The following is a 15,785-nucleotide window of genomic DNA, read 5'->3' as shown; positions in this document are numbered from 1 at the left end:
TGCAGTTGCCCTTACAAAGTACGTACTGTTGCAGTATTTCATCATTGTTAAACAGTCCAAAGGGAAATGTCCTCTGTGTACCAAATCTTTATAATTATTGTTTTTACCACAGGAAGTATTGTCATATAACACTTAATTGGTGGTTTACACTTTGTATTGCGTTAATCAACCGTGGAGAAGAAATAAATATGTTAATAAAAGATAAAAACACAAGATTCATTATATCAATTATGACTCAGTATCTCATAATGGGCTTCCATAGCTAAAGCCTGAAATCAACAATAGACTGGAGGACTGACTCCCACAAACCCATGAGTTTCAGAGGGTCCTCCCTCTTCCGTTAGAGTGTGGGTGGAGTAAAACACTTGTCCCCGCCTCGAATTCCCTCCACGCTTGTTTTCAGCCTTCCCCAGGGCAGAGGCGACAGCTGTTTCCCAGCCATGCCTGCGCTGCGTAGAGTCATGTTACTGTGGATTTGTGTCTGCGTCTGGCTTCCAGCTCAGGCCCGGGAAGCCCTGCTCGTTTATCGCAGAAACGCTCTCTCACAGGTATTTAACGTGTGCAGCGTTTACATGTAAACAATGCCTGTTTTGTTATTATCTGTGGCCAGCTTGCACTTCATTAGCGATCACCCCATGCACCGTTTATAACAGCCTGAATCTGCAGTAAAGTCATATCTATTTATTACTAAGTTACTGGTAAGAATTGATCTTTTCCATGAAAACATCAACCACAGGAAGTGGCGTGCGTAGCGTGTCTGGCAGCAACAGCTGTTTTCCTGGGAAAAGGGTGATTTCCAGCTGTGTCATCTGATCTTTCTATGAGACTATTTAAGTAGGGCCAGAGCACCGACGAAGTCGGAGCAGAGGACCTATTGTTTTCCTGCTTATTGTTATTATTATCATTATTCTCGTACATCTTTCAGCGCGAAATACAGCTCCTGAAATTGTACGCATCATTCAGTCATGGTGAAAATAGCGTCTGATGTGGTTGCGAAATGACTGCTGTATGGTAAATTGGCCCGTTAGAGCAGCCCCAACATTGCGTTTCACCTAGTTGTATGAAATTTGGTAGGTATATGCAGGGGCGTCGTTAGGCCTATTTTAGGGGGGCTGAAGCCCCATATCAATATATAAAATTTGGTAGGCACATGTAGGCCTATCACATGTAGACTTAAAACAAAAAAAATGCTCTAAACCACGTGTCAAACTCCCGCGAATCCGCCAGCTAAAAAAATGAATTAATTAAAAGTTAGACTTGAAAAAATAAATATCCCCGTGGTCAAACTTCTGAGATAGAAAGTTGAAAATATGACTTTTAATATCATAATTTCACACACATCCAGTCTTTTGTCGATCTTTACAGGGTTACATTTACGATTGTATTCAGAGTTACACTCAAAACATTCAAGGCTTAAGACCTGGCAAAATGTCCTGGCTATGCCGCTGGTCCACGCTGAAAATACAGTCTAACTCATGCATGCAGTGTCTGATGGTCACACAAATGAACGGCCGCGTCAACCAGAGTCCTGCCAGGACCCTCGACGTGCAGGAAGGTGCGAGGGCCCAATCAATGCTGCTTGCAGCTTTAATTCATTTTTTCTTTTGATTCGTAGGCTTACAAAAAAGAAATTAACTGCACATTTTCTTGTTTTTGTCTTGAAATTTGTAATCTAATAATAAGAATAAAAAAAACTGAAGAAAAACTTTGTAAAGCAAGTTTTTAATTAACAATGAAGGTACATTTTAAACCCACTAGTTGAGTTGAGAGTTGGGGTTTTCCTGATCCTGCCACCTGCCCGCCTACGTCCACCAGTTTGTTCATGTTTCAACCAGCCTGCCGCTCCCTGTTTATTCCTGCCAGCTTGATTGTTGTGTGACCGTGACATCTAAAACTCTTTTCCCACGCCTGTCTCAATTTTTTTGTCTGATTCTGGGGCAACACTTGCTTACGCAATCTACTCAAAACACTTGCTCTAAAAGACGTCTTGTGAAAGAGAGAGGCAACTTTGATGATCATATCAAAAGCATGGAAGCCTCAGATAGAGACTACTGATGCAGTGTTTGTACAACATTGTACAATCAAGTGTAGTGTTGGCAAATCGTTATATATTTGGTGCACATCTCTCTCCAGTCCTGCTTTTCCTTTCCCAATAACCATTAAGTCATATGTTGTGTTCCAGGAGACTGAAGAAGCCATGGGCCCCAGGTTATTAACGGTATGCATAATTAAGTCCTACACTGATTTTCGTTTCATCCTGCTGAAAATAAAATGCGTAACTTGTCTTTTTTGTCTTCTACAGAAAAGAAGCACAAGCTCTGTGAATGTAAGGAAACAATTTTGATATTCATATAACATTCTAAAGTCAAAACAGAGGTACGACCTTTCTTAACAACAAGGCATTTCTACATGCACGTTAATGTATCACTGGGAAATTAATAGTGTAGTGGTATTGTTACTGTTTGCAAAATGAAGTCCACATTCTCTATAAACCTCATTGCCTCCAGATGTCTCTTGTTCCGCTCTCTGCCCCTGCCGTGTCTATTGCCATGTATGTCTCTCTTCTCTTTGCTTTGCTGGAGATAATAAACATGCTGGAAGTGATTTGTCTCTCTGTGCTTTATTCCTTTCTCTAAACGTTTCAACTTGTTGTGTTTACATTAAAGTGACCTCTCTGGGTTTTGTGACATGAATGTTCTCTTGGCCACTGGTCTTGCTATAATATGTTTTAGATTTTTTTGTGGGTATGATTTATTATTGATGACACCTTTTTAGAAAGCAAGTGTCACATATTGTGAATCATCTCAACAAGGGGAGGATAAAGTAGACAGACCAGTCAGACAGGAAAGTTTTGGTGATGAAAATACAGAGGCCTACTGGCATGAGGGGCAAGTCTGAACAGAATCAAATGAGGGTCCATGAAACATGAATGGAGCAGACAGGTACAGGTTTAGATGGAAAGCAACATTGTGACTTCAATGATCTCGAGGCTGAGAAGGGAAAGTGGAACAGGTGGGTGGGGGTGGTGGAAAAGTCTGAGGGCATCTAGTGGACAGTTGAAGAATGACAATGAATGAGGCAGAATGTGAAACTGTCCATCCTTTCAGATGGTGGAGGTGTTCAGTGTGAAAGTGGACTGCACGGTGATGTCTCGTTTCGCCCACACCGTCATGACCTCCAGGGCTCTGAACAAGGCAAAGTCCTCACAGGAAATCTTCTTCGAAGTGGACCTGCCCAAGACGGCCTTCATCGTCAACTTCAGCATGTCAGTCAGAATATAGTACATGTGACTATTGGAATAGATCCTGTGTTTCTTCACCTTTTGACAAGTGTCTTTGTTCCTCACAGGGAAATTGATGGTGAGGTGTATGTTGGGGAGGTGAAGGAGAAAGAGAAAGCCAAGAAACAGTATGAGAAGGCTGTTTCCTCTGGACAGACCGCTGGACTGGTCAAGTGAGTCGGACTGAAATATGTTACAGAGGGCTCTGAACCTGTGTTGGTGTGAACAACACATTAAAGTAACACATGAACATTATTACAGAGCTTCTGGAAGGACGATGGAGAAGTTTTCAGTGTCTGTCAACATCGCAGCCAAAAGCAGCGTGACTTTCATTCTGACCTACGAGGAGCTCCTTCAGAGGAAACTGGGCCAGTATGAGATTCTGACTCGAGTTAAACCCAAACAACCGGTGCAGGAGTTTCAGGTGGGACACGCTTTCCTCATTCAGTTTTCTTAATAATGACATACTGTTCAGGAGGAGCTGAAATGTGTGTCCAGTGTTAGGAATGCAAATAGTGAGGAGGAACTTGTGTCGACATTAATGAGACTTTACATGACAATGACTCCACAATTGATCTGCCTCAGGGATAACGTTTGCGTGTGTGTGTGTGTGTGTGTGTGTGTGTGTGTGTGTGTGTGTGTGTGTGTGTGTGTGTGTGTGTGTGTGTGTGTGTGTGTGTGTGTGGAGACAGATTGTGACAAACATCTATGAGCCCCAGGGCATTGCTTTTGTTGAGGCCACTGCAACCTTCCTCTCCAATGAGCTGCTCCCCCTGGTGGAGAAAACCGTCACAGACACAAAGGTAAAGAGTTAGAAAGATTTCTATCCTGCTGTTTATAGACTTATAAGAACTTTATGATGGTTTTGTTAGAATAAATGATGAGTCCTATAATGTCAACTGAAATGAATCTCTTTGTCTCTCAGGCACACATCTCTTTCTCACCAACACTGGAGCAGCAGAGGAAATGTCCAGGATGTGAAGGCACCATAATTAACAGAGATTTCATCATCAAGTACGATGTGAAACGGAGAGAGGGCCTTGGGGAACTTCAGGTCAGCGGCCAGCAAAGACTTTGCTTAGTATTTTACTTCTGATCTTCGTTTTACTTGCCTAGCCGTTTAAAGGCGAGCATAGCTGTGCCCTTGTGTTATATTTCCATAATAGTCTTAATCATATTCTGTATTTCCCTTCAGATTGTGAACGGATACTTTGTGCACTTCTTTGCTCCACCTGACCTGCCCAGAGTCCCAAAGAATGTGGCGTTTGTGATTGACAGGAGCGGATCAATGAGTGGAACAAAGATTGCACAGGTGAAATACTTTTTGTGTAGGTAAGCCCCATACTGTATACATCACTATGCACATCTTCATGTGTGAATTTGGGAATCTTTGCAGACCCGCGATGCACTGGTGGCCATTCTGAAAGACCTCCACGAAGAGGACCACTTTGCTCTGATCCTGTTTGATGATGAAATTACCACCTGGAAGGACTCTCTTACCAAGGCAACAAAGGGAAATGTGGAGAAAGCCATTGCCTACATCAGGAAACTAAGAGACAATGGAAGTAAGAGGAAAGCAAATGGTAGCAACTTTTATGCCATATTTTTTGTGCACTTCCTAATTTTACAATTTGTCATCTTTTCATTGGTTCATTTGATTTCAGTCTTAATGTCAAATGCCTATTCGCACGACATTTTAAACCTACGATACACACATCCTGTGTCACTAAGGTTAATAGCTGAATGCAGAGCAAGGAAGAGGTGAGTAAAGCAGGGTCTGAAAAAGGAAGGAGTGCCCTGAAGCAAGCAGAGACTCCAGGAAGTTGAATTGTCGTATTTACTCTTTGTTTTTGTATTGAGTAAACAAACAAGATACAATGTATTATTTTTTTAGAAGTGCAGATAATTGTATTTTCTCACTTTTGGATCCAGCCTGGCTTCCCCCATACTTCCGGTCTTTATGCTAAGCTAAGAAAACCGCCTACTGGCTGTAGCTTCATACTTAGTGGACTGAAATGAGAGTCGTATGGAACTTCTCATCTAATGCGCCGCAAGAAAACGGAAAAAAATGAACTATTCCTTTAAAGAACACATTGAGGAATTGTTTTGTAGTTATGTCCTCTATGATGATGTTTCTCAACAAAAGTCCGTGTTAATCTGCTCATTGTATTGTTACCTTTCAGGCACCAATATCAATGACGCTGTACTGAGGGCAGTGAGCATGCTGGAGAGAGAAAGACGAGACAAGAACCTTCCAGAGAGGAGTGCGGACATGATTATTTTACTGACTGATGGGATGCCAAACAGCGGTAAATGTCTTCATTTTAAGTTTAGATTTTAATATTCCATTCTAAAACGTCACTACATGTAGATTAAGTACAACAGCTTAAAACAAGTCTGACATGTAGCTTACCCTGATATAAAAAAGGGGTGGTTCTGTGCACTGTGCATAAACATTTTAATAAGTAGATGTGTCAGAAAGTAGTCAAAAGGGTTTTATCCTCTCTAGTTTCTTTCTGTTTGTAAAGAAAGCCCTGAGGAAGATCTTTTTAAGATCAAAAAGTTGTCTGTGAATAAAGACAAACCTTTAGTGTGCTGAATCCCCTATAGATTTGTGAATGCAGCAATTTGATACACAATAGAAATCAAAGTTTGAAAAACCTTAGAAGTAGCTTAAGTCTTGCTGTCATTATATGCTCACACATAACAGTTGTGTGCCTGCTTGTGTACATGTAGGGGAGTCCAACCTGAAGAAGATTCAGGAGAATGTGGGCTCTGCTATTGGAGGGAAGATGACTCTGTTCTCTCTTGGATTTGGAAATGATGTGGATTACTCCTTCCTGGATGTGATGTCCAGACAAAACAAAGGAGTAGCCCGCAGGATCTTTGAGGGTTCAGATGCAGCCGTTCAACTCCAGGTAAGGTATTTACAGCAAACATAATGTCCATGCCTGTTTGGAGATATATGTGTATATATACATATATACACATATATGTATATATACTGTATATATATATGTGTGTGTGTGTGTGTGTGTGTTTGCATATCCAAGGACATTTAAGAAAGAGACAATGCATGATTTGGAGTGTGTCTTTGTTCCAGGGTTTCTATGAGGAGGTGGCCAGCCCTCTGCTCTTGGAGGTAGACCTGCGTTATCCTGACCAAGCAGTGGTTTTCGTGACCAAAAACCACTACAGCCAGTTGTTTAACGGCTCAGAGATCGTGGTGGCCGGTCGGCTGATGGACAGTAACATGGATAACTTCCTGGTGGAGGTGTTCGCCCAGGGGGTGAGAAAAGGACAACAATATGTCAATTAAATTATTAGTATTACACTATCTTGGTGAATAGACAAAATGCGAGACAGTTCCTGTGACTTAATATTGAATTGTGAGAATGATAATACAAACAAATTGAACTTTAGTAGATTGTCTCAATCTACATATTATTACTTTAGCAATTTCAGTTTCTTCTATACTATCTCAGGGCCTCAGTAGGGATCAAATCATGATGCCATGATGGTCCTATTTTACTGATCCTTCTGTTAAGGGATGGTCACTGAAAAATCTCAAACACCAATTTTGTTGGATTGCCATGTAATTATACAGTCATGGTCCCCAGAGGATGAATCGAATCCTACTCACTTGATCCCTTAACTTTTCGTCAGGCTTCATCATCAGGTCAAACTTTCAAATTTGTCCAATACTTTAGTTTATGACCAAATACCTGCAAAACTATTGGTGTTCCTATCAACCTCAGCTGTACTTTGTATTAATTAGCAAATGTTAGTGTATTTATATTCCTACATTAAGTAAACTTTTGAAAAAGTTTAGTAGACTCTTAGCCTTGATATCAAATGATTCTATTATTTCGTCCCCTGTAAGTAATACTTGAAATTCAATTTCTCATCTTTCTGCTCTTTTATTAGCCGAAGGAAGACTTCCAGGTGCAGGGAAAGGCCAGTGTGGTAAACTTGGATGTGATCTACCCAGACCAGGAGTACATCTTTGGGGATTTCTCAGAGCGTCTGTGGGCCTACCTCACCATCCAACAGCTACTGGAGAACCGGTTTGTTCTTCTGAATGGTGTCTGCCATCTTTGTTTGTACCTGCACCAAGATTTGAAGCAGGCTTCTGCATGAACTGTGACATAATGTGCTTTTCATAGCACATCATGTGCGTTATATGTCATTATTAAACAATCAACTGCTCTGCTCTCTCTTCCTCTTCGATCTCCCAGTGACATTGGTACTCGGCAAGAGAAAGACAATGCGACAGCCAAGGTACTGGAGTTGTCCCTGCGATACAACTTCGTCACCCCCCTCACCTCCATGGTGGTCACCAAGCCTGAAACTGAGGACGGACCAGTCGGCCCTCTCATCGCTGATAAACTGACTGAGGGTGAGGGAAATGCAACAGGCCACGTTTATTACAGATGAGTAGGAAAAATAATTAATAATGATCTGCTAAACTGACCAGTAAAACTAGTATATTATTTATTTTAAAATGTATAGCATATTGTTATTAGAAACCTTTTAAATAAGTATATGCATGTAGAAAACAACTATGTGTTATGTGTTTTCTAATTGTTGCCCTGTTTCACAGACCAGCGACAGAAAGCAGAGAGACATAGTGGTAAGACACTCTTTTAACTTAATTATGTGTAATACCTTATTTAATCTTTATTTTACCAGCATTTGTTTTTGTTTTTTACGTCAGTTCTCTTTTGATTCACCACACATGTATATACGTATTTCAAACACACTTGAGTTTGACTGTTATATATGCTTTCTGTATGACAGGATACGTTGATGATGTTACTGCTGAGAGCGAAGATTACTCGATGTCAGACAGCGAAGATGATTACTTGATGTCAGAGAGCGACAATGATTACAAAGCTTACTGGATTTTAGGGGGCAAATATGAGTACACGCTATCAGGGAGGGAATATCATGACGTGAAAAATGACGCTACGTGCTTCAACATCAACGACAAACCAGGAACCATTTGCAACCTGGCTAGAGAACCTATGACAATGTTACTGATGGTTACACTGATAATGTGTGCTGTTTGTGAAAGTTAGAACGTAGACCGATGGATTTACTGATGACATAAATAATATGTTATGTAAAGCTTTCCAATACTAGGCTGTCATAGAATTATATAAGTCTGAGGATTTCACATACCAAATTAACTTCTCTACACTTCCTTGCAATCCAATCAATATTTTGCTGTACATTCTTTTAGCCTGCTGTCAGTGCAGTACTGCCTGCACCTCGCTCAGCCCAGCATATTTGGGTTTAACGTATTTGCACTTTGGGTTCACTTCAAGGTAACATGGGTGTGTACATGACCTCGGCCACAACTGTACCAATTGTGTTGTGCCTCACTCTGTGCTTTGGGAGCTGCAACCTTGATTCACAATACAGCTATTGAAAAAGCATTTTGTTCACCAGCTGAACAACTTCTTGGCCGTAAATAACTGTTTTGATGTCTTCCAGTCAGGCCTTCGACAGCACCACAGTACTGAAACAGCTCTTGTTAAGGTTTTCAACGACATCCACTTAGACACAGACAATGGCAGAATTTCAGTCTTAGTATTACTAGATCTTAGTGCTGCATTCGACACGGTCGGCCATGACATACTACTAGAAAGACTAAAAATTTGGGCGGGACTTTCTGGCACAGCACTTAACTGGTTTGAATCCTACTTGAAGGACATTGAATACTTTGTGTCTGTAGCTAATTACACATCAGAGCTGACTAAAATGACATGTGGTGTTCCCCAAGGTTCAATACAGGGGCCTCTTCTGTTCAACATCTACATGCTTCCACTTGCTCAGATTATGGAAAACAACAAAGTGTGTTATCATAATTATGCAGACGACACACAAATCTACATAACTATATCACCAGGGGCCTATAATCCCATACAAGGGCTGGGTAACTGCATTGAACAAATCAACAACTGGATGTGCCAGAATTTTCTTCAATTAAACAAAGATAAAACAGAAGTAATTGTTTTTGGTACCAAGGACAGTACTTGAAAGTCAGTGCTCAGCTTCAATCACTGATGTTAATTGAACCAGATTCAAGGATATTAATCAATTTCCTGCATTCCTGCATTTTACTACTGTATTTTATTTCTTACACTGCTTATTAGTGTTTTAATGACTGTTTTTAATGTTTCAATGAATGTTCTTAATTGTTTTTAAATCTCCTTTTCTTTTGCTTTATGTTTTGATGCTTTTAATGGTTTTATGTGAAGCACTTTGAATTACCTTGTTGTTGAAATGTGCTAGACAAATAAACTTGCCTTGCCTTACTGCCCTGAACAATAACTACTTGGCATATATGGACTGTGTGACTGTAGTGTCTACAATAATGTACACCCGTTTCTGTTTGATTGTCTCAGCATTTGGAGCTGGTCCACTGTGAGTACACATTGCACTGGGATGTTGGAGTGGTACAAGTAGCCTACAGCTAGCACTTCATTTCCTCAACCTCATCACTGTTGACAAGAACATGGTGAGAGCACGCACCTTGAGGTCAAGGGGTGGAATCTATGGTTAACTGTAGTACACTTACTTTAGCAAACATTAAATGCAGTCAATTTAAAGGAATATTGTTATAGTGGCATTTATTTCCCCGCCCTACATTACTACAAATATGTATTGGGCATGTTTGCCCTTTCATTTATCTAATATCAGTAAAAAGCAGGTGTAGAGAGGAACCTGTGAGTAGCTTTATGGCCACAGGGGGGCAGCAGTGAGCTCACTGCGGCTTATTGCGCCGCAAACCGGAGGTAAAGAAGACGCCGCACTCAAAAACATAATTAAACAAACCACACAAAAGGTGAGATTTGTGCTTTCTCGTAAGTATTTTCAAACATTGTGTTTCACTTCTACAAACGAACAGACTACAACGATACTAACCGACGAAGTTGTCAAATGTCAAAAATGTGCTTAAACTAACATTTCTGCATGTATAACGTTAGCCCTGTAGAAGCAACAGGCAGGAGACTTTCTCCACCGAACCTCACCTGAAGAGAGAAGACCAGAAGCAGGTGTTGAACAAACGTGTGGACAGAGGTATGTCTTTTATGTGTGTGCTCAAACTAAATGTGTTCACCAGGAGCTCACTAACTCATACTTTTATTGTTACAGTATGGTGTAGTACACTGCATACAGTATATTATCTAGCAGTGTAGGATTAAAGTAGTTTCCACAGTCAGTACATATGAAACCTTAGTGATGGTGTTTGCATTATGTTCATTCCTTTACATGTATGCTTTATAAATTATTTATGGTGGAACAATCGTTGTTGACAGATTCAGCAATCCAAAATGAAGTCACATGTGACCGCTATGTACTCACATTTACTCCTGACACAGCTACATGCAAGTAGTCATGAAAGGAAACACTTTCTATATATTTCATCTGGGTGCCATGCTTCAAGGAATATGTATTGTTTTCCTAAAAAACATTAGGATAGAAAGGTGGCACTCTAATGATAATAAAAAAGGGTCAAGATTTAGCTTTGTTTTTTAACAACAAGCAACAAATATAAATGTGTTTTGATATATAAAGCCTTTGTTAATGGCCCTGAACGCCCATGGTACAACCACACAGGTGATTTCAATTGACTAGCTAATTAGTTGTCCTCTCTGGACTGCACAGCAGACTTTTTAACTTGTCAGAGTAAGAAAATCACAGGTGTTTCTAATAACATTAATAACGGCTCAGTAAGCCACATCAGTGTGACAATGAGCCAGCATGTATAATACTGGGACCCTGAAGCCAAAGAAGCTAGAGCTCAGCCATTGTTAATGTTATAAGTATCTAATTGTCAGGTAATTGTTGAAGGTTTACATTAGCTCTCAGTATCCACAATCATTAGTCTCTTCTTTTGTCTTTATTTCACTATTTCCATTGAAGTCCCTGAATGGCATACAGTGGTGTGTGTTTGGGTTTTTGGTCATTGTTCAAAGCTTTATCGTTAAATAGACGCTGTTTTGGCTCAAAATGTGACCCCTCTGCCTGCCTCTGGACATGTTTGACCTCTACCTTTTGAGCTATCAGACATCCAAGCTGCGTTCTAAATCACATACTTTATTTTTTTAACTTTTAGTACAAACTGCAGTTGCCCTTACAAAGTACGTACTGTTGCATGCAGTATACAGTAAAATGGGACATACTACTCCTCATAACAGTGGATTGTGCAAAGGATTGTGGGTCAGAATAGCCAGAAAAGCAGGCTGGCTTGCCAACTGCAAAATGCGAACAAATGTAGTCGGAACATCCTGGTATTTTATGGCATACTGCGATTGGCATACTATGTATTGGGACATACTAAATCTTTTTCTGACATATTAAATAGTATACAGGTATTGGAACGCTATAGTCACTCTGATTGTGCTGTTGTGACTGGTGTATCTTTATTTCATCAGCAGCTCAGAACACATCTTCCTCGTCTCTGTCCCCCTTTATATCCGCCATTTGAATGTATCTGTATTTTGTGTGTTTGTGAGTGTGAGGACACCGTGCTGTTACAACTCACCAGCTCTTATTACACGGCTCTGGTGTTTGTACGAATAGATCCAGGGCAAGTGTGTTGACCCCAGTCATGTCGGAAGTTCAGGAGTTGAGAGGGATTTTCTTAAGGGGATCTTTGCCGAAGTGTTTGCTTGTGTGTGTGTCTGTCTCTTTGTATGTGTGTGTTTGTGTAAGCTTTGCTGATTAACACCAGATGTGCGGGGCTCAGGGTGTCAGAGGGCCCCACTGTGCTCCACTGGCCCCGGTTGAAGAAAACGCTCGAGCGACTTCTTCACACATGGCTGACATTAATATCTTTGCTCTTCATCCCCCAGATCCCCACAAGGTTAGAAGCATCAGGTCAGACTAAGAGTTTTAATAAGGAGGTTGTGCAGCAAACGGCAGGCGGTTAATGTAGTTCTCCTGCTGCTCCACTAGAGGGCGGGAGAGGGCTGTAAAACATCTGTAGCGCCTCAACCCAGGTCCCACAGTCAGGTTTGACTCCTGTGAGATAATATTTATTTTCAAGGATCTTTGTAGTTTTTCAGTTCTTATGGGAAAAACAGGAACATTGTATTTTTGTATTGCGTGTGTTTTAAATGACATTTTCAAGATAAATAGTTTACTTACAAAGTTCCACATAGAAACTGCTGCAATATTTTGAGAAAGTGACTGAATCAAAGTAGTGATTAGTGCAGCAACTAACGATTATTTTCAATATTGATTCATCTCTCGATGATTTTTTTTTGGTCGATCTATTTATTGATTTTATTCTATAAAATGTTAGAAAATTGGGAAATACGGAAATAAGTTCCCGGAGCCCAAAGCGACATTATGAAACTGAATACAGTCAACAACCAAAGACATTCAATTTACAGTCATGCAAAAGAGCGAAGAGCAGCTTTTATATCGGACTTAAATGATTATTTGATTAATAAAATTGTTGGTGAGAACTGTCATTTGGGTAATTGTGCAAATGATTAATTGTTTCAGTCCTAGTTATGATTTTTGCAATAGTTTAAATGAAAGTTAAAGTAGTTGTATAATCATTCTAAAATAAACGCTGTTTACTACCAAGGACATCCTCCTTTACTCGTATTTTAACAACTTCTTCTTGTCAAAGTAAATCTCAAAATTAATGTAATTTAAAAACAGCTGTCTCAAATAAACTTTTCTTGTTGTATACAAAACTTGAAAATGCAAACATGCACACTCTCTGTGCAGTGCACGTTTGTCTGAACGCTCAAGTTTGTCTCAAGTGATATTATTTAATTTCAACCGCACTTTTTGAACCCTTTCCTCCGTCCTCACCTCCCAGGTCTCTCCCCCCCCCTCCCCCGCCCGTCTCTCTACCTTTTGTCCTTGTGTGAATATTTCACATTGCTGCTGCCGCTGGTGCGTGATGCGGGGGACTGAGCGCTCATTGTGTGCACGCAGTGTGGGTGCTGCGGTATGCGGCTCCTCGGCGTGTGGTGTGTCGTGACAGGCGTGTGGCCGCTGACGCCAGCCGGCCGCCTGCCTGTCTGTCTGTCTTTCTGTTCAGTTACACCTGACCGACGCTGACATCGCCATGCCCACACACACACACACACACACACACACACACACACACACACACACACAGGTAAGAGAATGTGCACACACACGCTCGCATATACATTGCACCACTAGACATGGTGCCCAAAAGTTAAATGAAGCGTCATCGACTCTCCGCCACTGTAGTCCACAGTACAGGAGGTCGACGAGGGGCTTTGGTGTCCCCTTTGATGTTCTGTGGACTTTGTGAGTTCATGTTTGTAACCAAAATGTCATCAAAATGCAGTTTGCAGGTAATCTAACTCAAAAGATTTAACCTACATGATTTCAACCTAATTTAAATACATTTTTTGCATATCTGCTGCAGTGAAATGCGGCGAAGGCCAGGCGATATTGCAGCGCACCGTGGCGTAATCCTTGGTATTTAGTGTGTTCTCTCAGGCTGCCGAGGTGAAAAGTTGAACCTGGTGTTGACCTTCTCTTGAGAGAGGGCTTAGCTCTGAAGTCAGGCGCAGGCCAAACGCACAGGGAGGATATTCTCAAGTTCCTCTTTCCCTCCCTCACGCGCACCGCTCGTCTCCACAGCCGGCCTCCCCTCCCACACGGAAACAATTAGCATCCGCGATAAGACGTCGTACATATTTCCATCATTTTATCTCGTCGGTTTTTGTTTGTTTGTTTTGTTTTTTTCCATCGTGACAAACGTCTTGTGTCGTCTTGTCGCTGTTAATCACAATTGCATCTCATCTAGGTGCAAGGAGTTGGAGAGAGAAAGAAGGAGAAGTGGACTGATAGGGGCCTTATGTTTATCACTGCAGGGAGTTGAATTCCAGATGGAGAGATAATGAAAAGAACAAGCAAACAATTATGCAAAAATAGACAAAGTGGGGGGAAAAAAAGCCCGAGCAGACTGACAGACGACGGGAAAGACGTTTGGGACAAACTAGACACGTTTTTATTTGTACTTCCAAGAGGCCAGTTCAAGACAGGTCGGCATTGTACAGGTCTCTATTCTACTGATACATAAAAAGCTGGGTACCTGTTGTTATCATAAACCCTCAGAACCACAGCAAATACTTTAAAATACTTTTCCTCTCTTCTTTTTCTGTTTGTATGGGCAGTATTTTATATATTTCGAACACCAATGTTGGCTGATCTCAGCCCCTGCTCCCCGAAAGGAACTTATTTTAGGTGTGTGTTTGTGATATAAAAAGGTTTCTATGTGACCATGAATATCCAGAAAGAGGTGTTTGCGTGCGGGCGTCTTTTGTTGTTTCCATGTTGTGTTTGTCCCTCTTGAGGGACAGAGAGCATTAACCACTGTGTGAGATTTACGCGTCTTGTGTTATCACGAGTCGTATCTTACGCCTCAGACTTGCTGATCCACACTATATTTTAGTTAAAGCAACTTGACCCAGAATCCAAAACCAAAGCTAAGTCTTGCCATTCTTCCAGTCCAGTGGAGCAGGAGGATACACGGCCCAAAGATACGAGGCCGACAGTAGATGTTGAGTCGTGCTGCACTCCGCTCTCCATCTGTTTTAGTTTTGGAGTGGTTGTGATAACCTCAGCCTGACCCCTGATTGGGCTAATCTCACCCTCATCTGCTCTCGCTGGTCAGCTGACGGAACGCTGCGCTGCGATTGGTGGGTGCACTGCCGGGGAAGAGGAATTTGTTTAGCATTGTGTTGTGGTAACAGTTAGCCACTGAGAAGTTTAGTCTACTGTCTAAACCATAGCAAAGCTTCGAAACACAAAAACAGGAGGAATGTTTAGGGTGAGTATTCAAAGAGCCAGAAACACGTTGGCTGTCCCAGGCGAGTAGCCGATGAAATACTGTTCCCCTGCAGTGTTTTCAGTGCAGCACTTAAAGTAATTGTTAATACCTGTAAATAAGTTAAACCCGCCCTGTGTCTTCAATCTTCAGAAGTGAGCGCTTACTTCCAGTTCAAAGCGGATAATATTGCAACTAGCCCCGAATGCGTCCAATGTATTAATGTAAATGAGTTTCATAAAGATCCTGTAACAATGCTGTTGTAGTAGTTACAGTACTTCTAAGTTGCTGGATGGGACGGGACAAGCTGCTGTGTAGTAGCTGCTCCAGGCGCTCTGTTTAGAGGGCTTTAGTCCAGCCAGATTAGATCAGAGGACCACTCTGTTTGTTTGTTTTGATTTGGGAGGGGCCAGGCTCCTGAGGGATACCCCCCCCCCCCCCCCCCCCCCTCTCCTCTCAGCTACCACTCTGCTATCCCTCCCCAGGATTCCCCCTCAGGGCACAGTTGACTGGAGCCCCCCTGACCTTTCGATCACCCCTTCCTCACCCACGTTAGCCAAGCCATCCTGGGAACGAAAAAAAAAAAAAGAAAACGCAGGAAGCCTCTGCTGTGGCTTAGTGTTCCGCAGCACCAAATCACAACCAGACCCGTTGATCTGAGGG

General features: G+C 41.6%; 1 protein-coding gene across 1 annotated transcript; it reads left to right on the top strand.

The window, feature by feature from the left end:
• The first annotated feature begins 426 nt into the window (after window positions 1-426).
• LOC142954657 (inter-alpha-trypsin inhibitor heavy chain H3-like) lies at window positions 427-9,741 on the top strand. The gene is made up of 17 exons (XM_076095813.1): window positions 427-548; window positions 2,183-2,218; window positions 2,303-2,326; window positions 3,108-3,265; window positions 3,349-3,453; window positions 3,542-3,704; window positions 3,973-4,083; window positions 4,206-4,334; window positions 4,476-4,592; window positions 4,677-4,845; window positions 5,464-5,589; window positions 6,017-6,198; window positions 6,384-6,569; window positions 7,208-7,347; window positions 7,519-7,679; window positions 7,884-7,913; window positions 8,081-9,741. Exons 1-17 carry the CDS (start codon window positions 441-443, stop codon window positions 8,359-8,361), a joined length of 2,226 nt encoding a protein of 741 aa, XP_075951928.1. The 5' UTR covers window positions 427-440; the 3' UTR covers window positions 8,362-9,741.
• The last annotated feature ends 6,044 nt before the right edge of the window (window positions 9,742-15,785 follow it).

This window comes from Anarhichas minor, unplaced genomic scaffold (assembly GCF_050575085.1).
Source record: "Anarhichas minor isolate MPS153535 unplaced genomic scaffold, ASM5057508v1 ptg000021l, whole genome shotgun sequence".
In the NCBI taxonomy this organism is placed as follows: Eukaryota; Metazoa; Chordata; class Actinopteri; order Perciformes; family Anarhichadidae; genus Anarhichas; species Anarhichas minor.
This window is presented reverse-complemented; position numbering and strand designations above follow the sequence as displayed.

Coding starts and splice junctions, on each gene's coding strand:
- LOC142954657 (XM_076095813.1), top strand. CDS start 441: ATGCCTGCGCTGCGTAGAGTCATGTTACTGTGGATTTGTGTCTGCGTC. Junction 4,084..4,205: donor AAACCGTCACAGACACAAAG/GTAAAGAGTTAG, acceptor TTTGTCTCTCAG/GCACACATCTCTTTCTCACC. Junction 5,590..6,016: donor TGATGGGATGCCAAACAGCG/GTAAATGTCTTC, acceptor GTGTACATGTAG/GGGAGTCCAACCTGAAGAAG.